Source organism: Zootoca vivipara, chromosome 6, assembly GCF_965207765.1.
Source record: "Zootoca vivipara chromosome 6, rZooViv2.hap1.1, whole genome shotgun sequence".
Classification (NCBI taxonomy): Eukaryota; Metazoa; Chordata; class Lepidosauria; order Squamata; family Lacertidae; genus Zootoca; species Zootoca vivipara.
The window spans coordinates 21507471-21521998 of NC_142589.1; the positions used below are offsets into that span (position 1 = coordinate 21507471).

A 14528-nucleotide genomic window follows, 5' to 3' on the forward strand; every position below is an offset into this window, starting at 1 on the left:
ATGGAAGCCCCCTTTAGGAAGCGGCTCTCGTGCTGCTGGCCTGGGGAGCTGGCCAAGGAAGAGGAACACAGCCCAAACTGGCAAAAGGCAGTATCTGGGTGCCCTTCACCTCATCCCAACGCGAAGGGGCTGGGTAGGCTGGGAGAGGAAGCTGAGAAGAACGTAAGGTGAAGGGAAGTCAACCAGGTGCTGGCGTCCCTGAAGGACCTCTTAGGTGAATGACCCACTGTTCTCATGGGGATGGGGGTTGTCATGGCAACTGAAAGAAGAACCGGGATGCCCAGGCACGAGAGGAAGAGGTGATTCACTGAGTGCCTGTCCTGCAGGCAGCTCCCTTTCAGCGGGCGGTTTCGTGGGAACAGGCAGCTAGCGCAAGGGATGAAGCTCCTGCTTTTCCTCTTCCCATTGATTGGTGAGTAACGTGCCACAAACGGGATTGTTGCTTACTTAGCGTGCGCTGCACCCAATCTGCTTCAAAACCAGGGGCGCTGGTGCTGGAATGGTCTCCTCAATATGGGGGATTCGCTAAACCCAGGTGGCATTTAATTGTTTCGTCGACTTGCAAACATTCCAGCTGGACATATTTGTCAGCAAGGATGGACCTATCTTTCCATTTCTAGCTTCACATTTTTCCATCCTTAGTTCAGCTTATCCACATTTCTACGTCAGCCTTTAAAAAAAAAAAGACCTAATAGGAATTTATCAGCCTTTTAGTGCAAGTTTCTTGTAACATACAATTTTTTGGTAGGCGTTATTTTGTTGGAGAACCGCATTGCAAAATTCAGACACGTAAAGCTTTCAAAGGACGGCTGTGTTTCGATTTACATACTGGTTTGAAAAGTGCAAGTTAAGGCCACCTTCACATCATACCTTTCAAGTGCTATGATGCCACTTTAAACAGTCATAGCCTCTCCCAAAGAATTCCGGAAGCTGCAGTTTGTTAAGCTGCACATTGTTTTCCTAAATCCAGGAGGAAAGCATTCAACCAATCAGTGCAGCTGGCTGCTTTGGGAATAAGGAGGAAAGGATCAGTCCATTTTGGTCCTCTTGAACCCTCTGATTTTTCCATCTTAAATTCAGTTTCTCTCTCTCTCTCTCTCTCTCTCTCTCTCTCTCTCTCTCTCTCCTCTCATGAAAATTCTTCAGCATTCTAGTGTAAATTTCTCCTAAGCAGCACAATTTTGTACTCAATTTTGACCCATGTACACATTTTTGCAAGCAATTTCTCCTGACCAAATGCATTTTGTACATTGCTTTCATATTTATTTTTATGCACACCTCTATTTTTTATTTTTGTAAAGCATGTATTTTGGTAAACATTATTTGACTGGAGAACTTGCATTGCAAAAAAAATCAGTTACAGTATGTGCAACCTTTGACGGATCACTGTGTTTTGGTTCTCATATTATTTTGGAAAGTGTGAATTTCATGGATTCAGCTTTAAATGAGAAGTGCACTGGATTTCTTCCTCTAATCTCTAGCTGGACACCCCCACTATGATGAGAGCACTGCAACGCCTTGTGCTTCTTTTTAAATTATAGCCATTCTTCCTAAACCTGGATATATCCACATAAAAATGAGTATCTGCAAATTTTATGCAAAACCGCTCCTTCCCCACCCATTGATAATCTGTAAGAAATCGAGACGGCAACTCAGGGGGGCCAGTAACAGCTGCACATCACGCTCTTGTTCCAGGGACGACTCCACAGATCAGTTCAAAAGCTGGCGACCCTGAGCATGTCTCCAGGAGTGATGAGGCAGCCGGAGGCTCCTTTGGCAGTGATGAGAATCTACAGGTGTGGCAAGGTATGGGAGTACCAGCATCATATGCCTTTTGTAGTGGGATGAGAGGACCAGCATCCATTATAGGCCCGGAAATCTTTCCAGGTTCTGCTTTCAGAATGTTGTCCAAGAAAGAATAGATAGGGAGATGAACCGCAGGCCTGGAGGCCAGCTACTGCCTTCCTGGCTTTCATATCTGATCCTTTGTTTAATTTCCAAGCAAAGGGTCTGCTGGTTTCTCTTTAAGGTTTCCAGACTCAAAAGAGAGCAGGGCAATTAAAGGCACAGAAGTCCTGTCCTCTATTGAGTCTGGCAACCCTACTTGCAGCATTAAAGCGGAAACTTTGGAAGCAGGCTGTGTAACCTTATTTTTATTTATCCAGGCTGTGGAAACAGACTGGATTTTTCTTGTGTCACACTCTTAAGAAAAGAACCATGCAACAGACTGTAAATCAAGCATAAAAATAGTGTTTTGCTCACATAAAAGTCTTGCCCTCGATTCCAGCAGTAAAAGTAATTCAAGGAAGGCCGGCAAACTCTACTTCTAGATTACAAAATACATAGTTGAGTTAAAAAATGGAGTCTCCACCAAAGACCAGACAGACGTCTATCTGCCTTGGAAGCACAGCGGAAAAGAGAGAATGAGTTCTATGGCAGGGAGAACTAGAAAATATTAGACCCTTTTGACTCCCCCCCCCATCAGAGAACTCAAGGGAAGTGACATCACACAGTGCCTTCTCTAGTAATCAGGAACTCAGTGAGTCTTAACCCCTTCATATCCTTATTTAGCAAACATGCATTGTTGGATTTGACTGTAAATTCCCACAGCATAGGGGTGTGTAATGAAACTATCTTAGTGCACAAAGATGAAATGCACATTCATTGCTCTGCTCACTTTTTCCTCTGGCCCCATCCGCTCTTGGCATGTGGCCCCTGGAAAGCTGCCTTGAAGGGAATGCGGCTCTCCGGCTGATAACAGTCTCCCACTGCTGTTCTATGGCCTCAGGATGCGAATAATAATTTAAAAAAACCTGTGAAAAACAATCAGGGCTTCTGCTGCTCGTTCCTCGACTTCCCCTTCGAGAAAACGAACATGAATAATATATGGCCTTTGTTTCGCTCTTGTCGGGAAGAAGAGGAGAGCAAAGTAGCTGATCCATCGGAGGGTGTCCTTGGAGGGATATCCACCTCCGCTCTGACGCTCCTTGCCAGAGAAGGAAGCGGAGAGCAGAGAGAACTAACTCTCTACTGTTTGTGTCTTAAAGCAAGGGAGATTGGATGAAACCACCAGTTGCAGGAAGAGGATGAGGTGGAGCAAGAGGGTTGGCCATCAGCTCAAGCTAGTAGCTAGGCTCTGGGTTCTATTGATTTGGCCTTTCACCCAGTACAGGTTGGTCTATTAGGGCAGATGGGGCACTGCCCCACCAACTCCTGTCTGCTCTCAGCCACCCCACCCTGCACTGGACAAAAATATACTGACATGCCTCCACCTGTCATTGGCTCTGATTCCACCTACTGTTTGGCTTCCCTGGCTTCCACCCTACCAGTCCCAATGGTCACCAGCCCTCACAGTATACACCAATGTATACACCATGTAACCTAAGTACTGCCTGCTCTGACTGGCAGCAGGCCTTTGAGGAACCAAGCGGAGGGGCTGCCAATCAACCTGCTAGCTAGCTGATCCTTTAAATAATTTTTTTTAAGGGATGAAGGAGACTTTTTGCAAGCAAAGCATCTGCTGCGCTGCAGAGCTGTAGGGTATTTCGCACCAAGGCGATGCAGATTCTCTGCCAAGGAAATTGGGATTTTGCAGATTGTGTAAATTAAACAAATAACCTCAGGCAAATCAACTTCATTTATAGGCACTGCAATGGTGAGCATGCTTTCCCTGAACAAAGCCCCGCTGAGTTCAGTGGGATTCACCTCCAGCAAAAAAAAAAAAAGGGGGGGGGGAGCTAATGCAATTCTAGGCTGTATTCACAGAGGTCTAGTCATGTCCAGATCAGGGGAAATCATAGTACCATTTTTTTTCTGCCTTGGTCAGACCACACCTGGAGTACTGTGTCCACTTCTGGGCACCACAGTTTAAGAAGGATATTGACAAGCTGGAACATGTACAGAGCATAGCTGCCAAGTATCCCGTATCCGCCGGGAAAACCCCTTTTTTCTTACCGTTTCCCGGCGGTCTCCCGTTTAGCGGAAAATCCCGGTATTGTCCCTTAAATCGGGACACTTGGCAGCTATGAATGGAGGAGAATTACCTGGCCATTTTTCTGGTGCCGCTTGCCCTTCTATGGGCACCAGAAAATGGCGGCGCCGGCGCCGGAAGTCGCTTCCACGCATGACCGGAAGTTGCGTGACGCGACTTCCGGTGGCGCTTTGCCCTTCTATGGGCATCAGAAAATGGCGGCGCCGGCGCTGGAAGTCGCTTTTACGTGTTTTACGTGTTTCCGGTCATGCGCGGAAGCGACTTCCGGCGCCGGCGCCGCCATTTTCTGATGCCCATGTGCGCGCTGCCGATCCCGGATCTTTACGATCCGGACTTGGCAGCTATGGTACAGAGGAGGGCAACCAAGATGATCAAGGGGTCTGGAAACCAAGCCTGATGAGGAACGGTTGAGGGAGTTGGGGGTGTTTTTGCCTGGAGAAGAGGAGACTGAGAGGAGATATGATAGCCATCTTCAAATATCTCAAGGGCTGTCACATGGAAGATGGAGCAAGCTTGTTTTCTCCTTCTTTGGAGGGTAGGATCAAAATCAATGGATTAAACTTACAGTACAAGAAAGGAGATTCAGGCTAAACATCAGCAAGAACTTTCTGACAGTAAGAGCTGTTCGATAGTGGAACGGTCTCCCTCAGGAGGCTGTGGGCTCTCCTTCCTTGGAGGCTTTTAAGCAGAGGTTGGATGGCCATCTGCCATGTATGATCTAGTTGAGATTCCTGCATTGCAGGGGGCTGGACTACATGATCCTTGGGGTCCCTTCCAACTCTGCAGTTCTGTGATTCTAAGCATGTGTAAGAACATGCAGATTAAGGATTGAAATTAGTCACATTGCCTATTTTTTTTAAAAAAAAGCACTTTAACCCCCCCCCAAACTAAAGTGACACTGCATAACAGAGCAGTTATCTCCACTCCAGAGAACATAAATTTGGATGTTCTTGCTTCCTGACAAGTCTCCTCTTCCAATTTCCAGCCGTTTTTCTTTTGAAAACAGTACACTAATATTTCAAAAAGGCAAACCTTAAATGTGCATTTAAAAGAGCTGTCCCTGGTTGCCTCCACAGGAAGACTGCGTTGCTCAGGTGTTGCCTTTTCGCAATCAGCTGGAAGGAAAATTAAAACAGTGGTTCCACATGACCATGGGTAGGCAAACCAAGGCCCAGGGGCCGGATCCGGCACAATCGCCTTCTTAATCCGGCCTGCGGACGGTCCGGGAACCAGCATGTTTCTACATGAGTAGAATGTGTGCTTTTATTTAAAATGCATCTCTGGATTATTTGTGGGGCATAGGAATTAATTTAGCCCCCCCCCAATATAGTCCACCCCCCCACAAGGTCTGAGGCACAGTGGACTGGCCCCCTGCTGAAAAAGTTTGCAGACCCCTGCACATGTCCTTTGAGATCTAAGCAGAAGTAAATTCCATGCGAGGGAGGTTTCCTCTGAACTCAAGAAGGGCATCAGGCCAGTGGCCCATCTAGACTTCAGAGTGGCCAGCCAGATGCCTGGGGGAAGCGTGTGAGCAGAGCTTGAGCCCTGCTGTACTCTCCCTTCCTGGAATTTCCAGCAACTGACATCCAATGGCATTACTGCCTCTGACCCTGGAGGCATAGTGTAGTCATGGATAGCCTTCTCTTCCATGACTTTGTCAAATCCTCTTTCAAAGCCATCCATGCCCATCGCTGCCTCCTGTCGGAGTGATTCTCATCATTTCCCCCTCTGAATAATGAGAGGAAACGAGCAAAGTTTCCCCTTCCAGGATGCAGAACATACAGCTATGGTTGAATTCCAGTTTTCAAAACAGTCATCCTTAATCCACTTTCATTTTTACCCAATATATTGGTACCATTATCAAGCATATCTAAATTTTTGTTTTGTCTTTTTAACTGGGGTTATATTTGACTCCAGGGACCCAGGTGGCGCTGGAGCCTAGGACTTGCTGATCAGAAGGTCGGCAGTTCGAATCCCTGTGACGGGGTGAGCTCCCGTTGCTTGGTCCCAGCTCCTGCCAACCTAGCAGTTCGAAAGCACGTCAAAATGCAAGTAGATAAATAGGAACCGCTACAGCGGGAAGGTAAACGGTGTTTCCATGTGCTGCTCTGGTTTGCCAGAAGCGGCTTTGTCATGCTGGCCACATGACCTGGAAGCTACATGCCGGCTCCCTCGGCCAATAATGCGAGATGAGCGCGCAACCCCAGAGTCGGCTAGACTCCAGAGTCACAACTAGACCTAATGTTCAGGGGTCCCCTTTACCCTTTATATTTGACTCCAGAACCAGATTAGGGAAGTGGTTCCCGCCCCCCTTTTTTAAAAAACAAAAAAACAAAAAACAAAAAGAGTAGGAAGAGCAAAACAGTTAGAATAACAGATGATTATTTTTTTAAAACAAAGAAGAAAATAAAACCTCTTAAATTTTTAGCCCAATAAAATTGAGCATAAAGTAAGTAGCAGTAAACTTGGCAATAAAGAATTTAGTAATAAAATGTTCACAGCAGTAAAAACTTGCTGGAACAATCAGATCTTCTATTGCCTGCAGAAAGCCAATTGATTTTTAAAAGAAAGAACATTATCTTTAAATGGCAAGGCATTCGTGGAAAAGAGAGATTGGGAACTGGTAGTAGCCTTTCAGTATTTTCTTTTCTTTTTAAAGCGGGCACATACAGAGAACAGGAAATGACTAATTAAAGGGCCAGTAGGAGGGAGAAACCTCACCAGCACATTCACGCTGAACAGTCTGCTGCTGAAATTGTATTTTAATGGTGGGGTGCAGTGCAGTGAATCATCACGAATCAAGTCTGAGGAAAGACTGGAGAACAACACAGAAAATACTGGAATAAGAATAAAATGGATTCGCCAGCACCGCTGCCTGAATTCTCTCTGAAAACTGAGCAAATGAATGAGGCAACGGCCGGCATGCAAATCAGTGATGGTCTGAGGAGGTGTCTCTAAGGCTATCTATTAATAGCTTCCTGTCCTATATGCTAATAATAATAATAATAATAATAATAATAATAATAATAATAATAATTTATTTATACCCCGCCCATCTGGCTGAGTCTCCCCAGCCACTCTGAGCGGCTCCCAATTGAATATTAAAACAATACAGCATTAAATATTAAAAGCTTCCCTAAACAGGGCTGCCTTCAGATGCCTTTTAAAATTAGGATAACTGCTTATTTCCTTGACATCTGATGGAAGGGCATTCCACAAGGCGGGTGCTGCTACCGAGAAGGCCCTCTGTCTGGTTCCCTGTAACCTCACATGTGGTTCTATCTGACCCTTATAAAAACCTCCTTTAATAATGCACTAGTAGCAGATTTATACTGGAGTGCCCACACATCATTTTGCTTTACACTGGTTGGCCAGTGATGTTTGCACAGTCTTTTGCCCAGTCAGGAGAGGCCATCTTGCAAAAGTGCAACAAATATAGGACAAGGCAAAGAAAAACCCTAAAATGGAACGATAGTGGTTTTAAAAAGTAGCAAGATCAGAGCAGAAAATTATTGGGTGTGCGCTAATTGGAAACGAAGCAGAATGGGTCCCACTCAGAGTTAACCCAGTGAAGTCACCAGCCCTAAGTGGGTCATGCCCATTATTTTCATTGGGTCTACTCCAGTGCTTTTTCCCCCCTTAAAAAAATGTTTAGGGGTACTCTCATTTTGACTCACGAAAACCCCCCTTTTATGGTTCAAATCGGGAAAAATAAATGCAGTAAATGGACAAAAGTACAAAGATTCACAAATGTTTAGGGGCATGCGTACCCCTGTGCCCCCCCTTGAGAAAAAGCACTGGTCTACTCTGAGTAGGACTGGCGTTGTGCGCAGCAACCCTACACCTGCTTTTGTGAGGCCCAAGCTGTGTTGAAATGATCACACATAAAGGTCCAGAAACTGTAATAAATGTACAATTTAAAAAGTACATTTGGGGGAGCCTTCAGACGGACCTGAGTCCTGTGTATAGATTTTTGCCCCCTCAGAGATTCCGATTATTGTATGACAGTTCTTCCCCTCCGCTCTGCAGATGGCGCGAGTGACTCCCAACGCATCATTGGGGGCTACATAGTTTCACCCCACTCTTCCAAGTACCTGGTCTCCCTGAAGAGGAATACAGGCTACCATTTCTGTGGTGGAGCCCTCATCAGTCGGAACTGGGTCCTGACCGCTGCCCACTGCAAAACAGGGTAAGGAGCCAAGGCACACTGCAGAACATCTGAACGCTCTCCAGGTCCATCCATCGGGCATCCTGCATCAAACAGGTTGGCAGGAGCCGGTCAGAAATAGGCAGCACTGATTTGGAAACATTGCACAAACTCAAAAGCAGGGCAAAGGTTTGAAATCCAAAGCAGAAAGAGATGTTTCTTCTTGGTTCTGGGTCTCTCTTACCTCCTTGATAGGAGGGGAGGGAACTCTGTTGCAACAGAAAAATAAATATCTGCTTTGCTTTCACTGCATCCTGCCTCCATCTATTCATCTCTGACCGAACATGGACTTAGGGGGCTCATGAGTCCCATGGGGAGTTGGGCAGCAAAACCCAACCACCCCAATTTTTTCTGTATCAGTGGCTAAAGGAAAAGTTTTTAGAGTAGTAATTTAATGGGAAAGGAGCATGAAGGAGGAGGTAGATAGAGGAGGAAAACTGAGAAAAGGGGCAGTGGACAGCTTTTAGGCAGGACCCCCCCCCTGCCAGTTTTACAGCAAAGCTCTTCCTGCAAATTAAGTACTGTCTAATATAGTTCTGGAGAGGTTACTACACTACCCATCTGCGGTAAGCCCAAAGACATATCAAGATCTGACAATCCTGCATAATAGACCCCTGCCTAACTCAAATCTGACATGTTTGGGATAAATCCACCCTCATCCCGTTAGAATCATAGAGTTGGAAGAGACCACAAGGGCCATGCAGTCCAACTCCCTGCCAAGAAGGAAACACCATCAAAGCATTCCTGACATATGGCTGTCACCAGGGACCCTTGTACCTACGGGACCGCCTCTCCTGGTATGCCCCGCGGAGGACCTTAAGGTCCACAAACAACAATACTCTGGAGATCCCGAGCCATAAGGTGGCTAGATTGGCCTCTACTAGGGCCGGGGCCTTTTCAGTATTGGCCCCAACTTGGTGGAATGCTCTTTCACAGGAGACCAGGGCCCTGCGGGATTTGTCATCTTTCCGCAGGGCGCCTGGCCTTTGGACTGGACTTAGTCTGACCCCTGTGTTTTCCTCCCTGGGCTTGGATTTATGGACTACTTAAAATGAGGCTGCATTTTAAATTTTAATATTGTATTTTAATCTATATTTTAATTAATTGCTTTTTATATTTTATTGTAATTTTATTGGTGTTAGCCGCCCTGAGTCCGGTTTTGACTGGGGAGGGTGGGGTATAAATAAAATATTATTATTATTATTATTATTATTATTATTATTATTATTATCATTATTATTATCATCATTATTATTATCATTATCATCATGCCTCTGCTTAAAGACCTCCAAAGAAGGAGACTCCACCACACTCCTTGGCAGAAAGTTCCACTGTCGAAAAGCTCTTACTGCCAGGAAGTTCTTCCTAATGTTTAGGTGGAATCTTCTTTCTTGTAGTTTCTCGTTTTCTTGCTCTTCTTTCAGAATCCACCAGATGCTGATCGTAGCCGGGGAATATTCGCTCTCCACGTTTGAAGGCACGGAACAGATCTTCCGACCTGCCCGCATGGTGGTCCATCCAGAATACAGCGCCACTTCCAAAAATGCAGACATCATGCTTATCAAGGTGATATAAGAAAAGAAAACTTCTCTTTTCTCTTATGGGGTACCCAAGAGCCCATATAGAGTCCTTTTGTAGGTTCTCTATCGGTAGGTTCTCTATAGGTAGGAGAAAATAACAGAGACCAACCAGAGAATATTGAGAAGCAAAGCAGCTAGTAAGCCTGATCTTTATTAAAGCTGTTGCAACAGGGTGCTCCCCTCACATGCAGGAGAGAGGAGGAGGACCCAGAACAAAGGTGTGCCCGCCCTTACGTATATAGACATTTTAAATTGCCTGCCCTGGAGTCCGAGACCACCCCCAGAAACATCATACATACATCACAGATGGGGTGTAGCCCAAGACGAAGGAAGGAAGGCCAAGACACACAAAGTCTGGTAGTTGTTGCTATAATAATAATAATAATAATAATAATAATAATAATAATAATGTTGTTTAGTCGTGTCCGACTCTTCGTCATCCCATGGACCATAGCACACCAGGCACTCCTGTCTTGCACTGCCTCCCGCAGTTTGGTCAAACTCATGTTCGTAGCTTCAAGAACACTGTCCAACCATCTCGTCCTCTGTCATCCCCTTCTCCTAGTGCCCTCAGTCTTTCCCAACATCAGGGTCTTTTCCAGGGAGTCTTCTCTTCTCATGAGGTGGCCAAAGTATTGGAGCCTCAGCTTCACAATCTGTCCTTCCAGTGAGCACTCAGGGCTGATTTCCTTCAGAATGGATAGGTTTGATCTTCTTGCAGTCCATAGGACTCTCAAGAGCAGGCATCCCCAAACTGCGGCCCTCCAGATGTTTTGGCCTACAACTCCCATGAGCCCTAGCTAACAGGACCAGTGGTCAGAGATGATGGGAATTGTAGTCCAAAACATCTGGAGGGCCGAAGTTTGGGGATGCCTGCTCAAGAGTCTCCTCCAGCACCATAATTCAAAAGCATCAATTCTTCGGCGATCAGCCTTCTTTATGGTCCAGCTCTCACTTCCATACATCACTACTGGGAAAACCATAGCTTTAACTATACAGACCTTTGTCGGCAAGGTGATGTCTTAATAATAATAATAATAATAATAATAATAATAATAATAATAATAATAATAATAACAACAACAACAACTTATTTATACCCCACCCATCTGACTGGATTTCCCCAGCCACTCTGGGCGGCTTCCAACAGAATATCACAATACAATAATCTATTAAACATTAAAAGCTTCCCTAAACAGGGCTGCCTTCAGATGTCTCCTAAAAGTCTGGTAGTTGTTTTTCTCTTTGACATCTGGTGGGAGGGTGTTCCACAACCAAGAAGGCCCTCTGCCTGGTCCCTGTAACTTGGCTTTTGTAGTGAGAGAAACACCAGAAGGCACTCGGTGCTGGACCTCAGTGTCCGGGCAAATCCTAGCATTTATCCATTTCTCCGGTTTGGGGGGGGGTCCCTTCTAAATCTATAGTACCGTCGTTATGACAACTGTTCCTCTTCTTCTGCCTCCACATTGTTTTTGCCAGCTTGCTTGCTGGTAACGACACACATGACGTAACAGGCTGTATGCTTGTAGTATAACTTCTATTTCAAAAAACAATTCAACCTATCAGTGCTGGGCAAAGAGTCAATGAGCAAGCATTAAATTTACAGCCTGCAGTGCATTGAAAGAAAATATTGTTAAAATGGTGTCTAGGTGGTAGTAAAGGTAAAGGGACCCCTGACCATTAGGTCCAGTCGTGACCGACTCTGGGGTTGCGGCGCTCATCTCGTGTTATTGGCCAAGGGAGCCGGCGTACAGCTTCCAGGTCATGTGGCCAACATGACAAAGTTGCTTCTGTCGAACCAGAGCAGCACACAGAAACACCATTTACCTTCCCGCTGTAGTGGTACCTATTTATCTGTTTGCACTTTGACGTGCTTTCAAACTGCTAGGTTGGCAGGAGCTGGGACTGAGCAACAGGAGCTCACCCTGTCATGGGGATTCAAACTGCCGACCTTCTGATCAGCAAGCCCTAGGCTCTGTGGTTTAACCCACAGTAGTTAACACCAACTAAAATCCCCTTCTGGGATTTGATATATAATGGGATATACACACACACACACACACACACACACACACACACACACACACACACGTACATTTCTAAAAAACCAGAAGCGTTTTTACTGGGTATAGTAGGGGAAGAAATTCCTTAAAAAGATCAAAAATTATTTATGTATGCAACCACTGCAGCAAGAATTTTAATAGCCCCAAAATGGAAACAACAGGAGTTACCAACAATTGAAGAGTGGCAGATGAAGATGATGGAATATGGTGAAGCTGACCAGGAAAATCCAAAACCAGCGAGATCAAGCTTTCCAAAAAGATTGGGGGAAATGTATACAATACGCATTTGAAGGACAATTGTAAACAGTTAACAACATTGGCAGGAATGATTTGAAAAGGCTTAAAAGGTTGAAAATTCTACCTTTTTACAGATAAATTAAATAGGACAATGGGAATAATGTAAGGTAAAAAGGGGGGGAATTAGAAATGTGATGATATAGCAAAGAAATAAAGTAACCATGAGGTGGGAAGGGGGGAAGTCGATGAGCTCAAAAGAGGTTGAGTTTATGTGAAAAAACAAAGATTGTATTTATATGTTATAAAATGGAAACTCAGTAAATATCATTTAAAAATAATAATAAAATAAAAAGTCAATGACCCAGCAGGCAATCCTCCTTTGTCTGATGTTGCAGCAATGTCTGGGCTTGAACAAATGGGAACTGAGTGAGAAGGTTGCAATGATGGAGGTGGTCAGTGGAGCTGCTGCTCAGGTGTGGGCTCTTGGCATACACCTGAGCATGCCAACGGTTGGCACCGGCCCAAACTGGAGGGTCTGCATCCAGGTGAGATGTAATTGATGGAATAAGTGAGCTTTCCCCACCCCCACCCCTTGATGTCTCGAAACAGCTGAACCGGCCAGTGGCCTACAGCCCCTTTGTCTCCATCGTGCCCCTTCCCCAGCAAGGAGCCACGGTCCGGGACGGACGTTTCTGCCAAGTCTCCGGTTGGGGTTACACCACTCCCATCGGGGGCAGGACATCGGACACTCTGCGCAGCGTCCACCTCCCCATCATCTCCGTGTGGAAGTGCAACAGCTCCTCTTCGTACGCCGGATACATCACCAGGAACATGATCTGCGCCGGGTTCAACACTGGGGGGAAAGATGCCTGCCAGGTAAACGCCGTTTAGCAGAGGAAGTTCGGAAGACTAAATGCCTCTTTGGGAAACTGATCAGATTAGCGCAGTTGGTATCTCAGTCACAGGCAGTAACACTTCCTGAATAGCAGTTGCTGGAAACCACAGGAGGGGAGAGGGGTCTTGTGTTCGAATCCTGATTACGGGTTTCCCACAGGCATCTGGGTGGCTTCTGTGAGAACAGGAGGCTAGACTAGCTGGTCCATTGGCCTGATCTTGCAGGCTCTCCTTGGTTGCCCTCCTCTGGACACGTTCTAGCTTGTCAGTATCCTTCTTGAACTGTGGTGCTCCTTACGTCAGGCATCCCCAAACTTCGGCCCTCCAGATGTTTTGGACTACAATTACCATCATCCCTGACCACCCGTTTCTTCTCTGGCACAGAGCCACTTCCTTTGTTACCTTAATGGCCCATACTTAGGGGCCACCACCAAGAAACTTGTCTGGCTATTCCAGCAACTGGATCCTAAAATGTACTTTTACCGTACTTTTTTAAAAATGTAGTTTGCTTTTTAATATAAACAACCAATGGATATTAGCAGCTGCTTTGACAAAGCTTTAATGCTAATTCTCTCCACTGTGTTTCCATCCCCCCTTTCTTTCTCCCACCAGGGTGATTCTGGGGGGCCCTTAGTGTGTGAAGGGCGTGTTTTTGGGATCGTTTCCTGGGGCCACAGCTGCGCCAGCCCCAGATACCCAGGTGTCTACACGGCAGTCTCCAACTTCCAGAAATGGATTTACAAGACCATCTTCAGGAAATAAACCTGCCATTCGGTCCCTGATCTATATATATATATATATATATATATGAGAGAGAGAGAGAGAGAGAGAGAGAGTATATATAGAGAGAGAGGGGGGGGAAGGGAGGCACAACACAAAGGACTTGTTTTGTTGAGTTACATATTTAAGTAACTTCAGACCCTGGGATTATTCATCTTCTCTCTCTGACCCTTAACCTGTATGCATTACTTCAGTTGTGAAACACACCATTAACTTACCGTAGGTCCTGAATATCTGAAAGAGGACCTCCTTCTCTACAGACCCTCTCAGGAGTTGAGTGTGGGAATGTTGTGGATAGTAGGAGAGGATATATTGATTTAAATACAGTGGTACCTCTGGATACAAATGGGATCTGTTCCGGAGCCCCATATGCATCCAGAGTAGTACTTACCCTGAAGCGCCAAATCAGCGTATGCTCCCCACGTGATTTGGCGCTTCTGCGCATGCGCGTGACATCATTCGTTGCATCTGCGCATGTGTGAATCGCCAAACCTGGAAGTAACCCATTCCTTTACTTCTGGGTTCGGCGAATGTATGTATCCCTTGTCGTACGCAACCTGAAGCATACGTAACTAGAGCTATGACTGTACTATCCTTCCTCACTCACGCTAGTGAGCTGGTAGCAGAGTACATTCCCCTGTATATTGCAGGAAGCTAGTTAGTCGATTTGTCTGAATCTCTTGAGTTAAGCAGTCCAATCTGGCTTGTCCATATTGGGTTTGTTCCTGGTAAATCCCCTTTATTCCCTCTTAAAAAGAATAAAGATACAACAGACT

The 14528-nt window shown here is 45.6% G+C and overlaps 1 protein-coding gene across 1 annotated transcript; it reads left to right on the forward strand.

Moving 5' to 3' along the window:
• On the forward strand, window positions 1-13734 carry LOC132592366 (trypsin-3-like). Its single transcript, XM_088671077.1, has 6 exons — window positions 1-133; window positions 1696-1806; window positions 8021-8180; window positions 9623-9764; window positions 12688-12954; window positions 13585-13734. Exons 1-6 carry the CDS (start codon window positions 1-3, stop codon window positions 13732-13734), a joined length of 963 nt encoding a protein of 320 aa, XP_088527203.1.
• Window positions 13735-14528: the final 794 nt, after the last annotated feature.

Coding starts and splice junctions, on each gene's coding strand:
- LOC132592366 (XM_088671077.1), top strand. CDS start 1: ATGGAAGCCCCCTTTAGGAAGCGGCTCTCGTGCTGCTGGCCTGGGGAG. Junction 134..1,695: donor TCCCAACGCGAAGGGGCTGG/GTAGGCTGGGAG, acceptor CTCTTGTTCCAG/GGACGACTCCACAGATCAGT. Junction 1,807..8,020: donor GAATCTACAGGTGTGGCAAG/GTATGGGAGTAC, acceptor TCCGCTCTGCAG/ATGGCGCGAGTGACTCCCAA.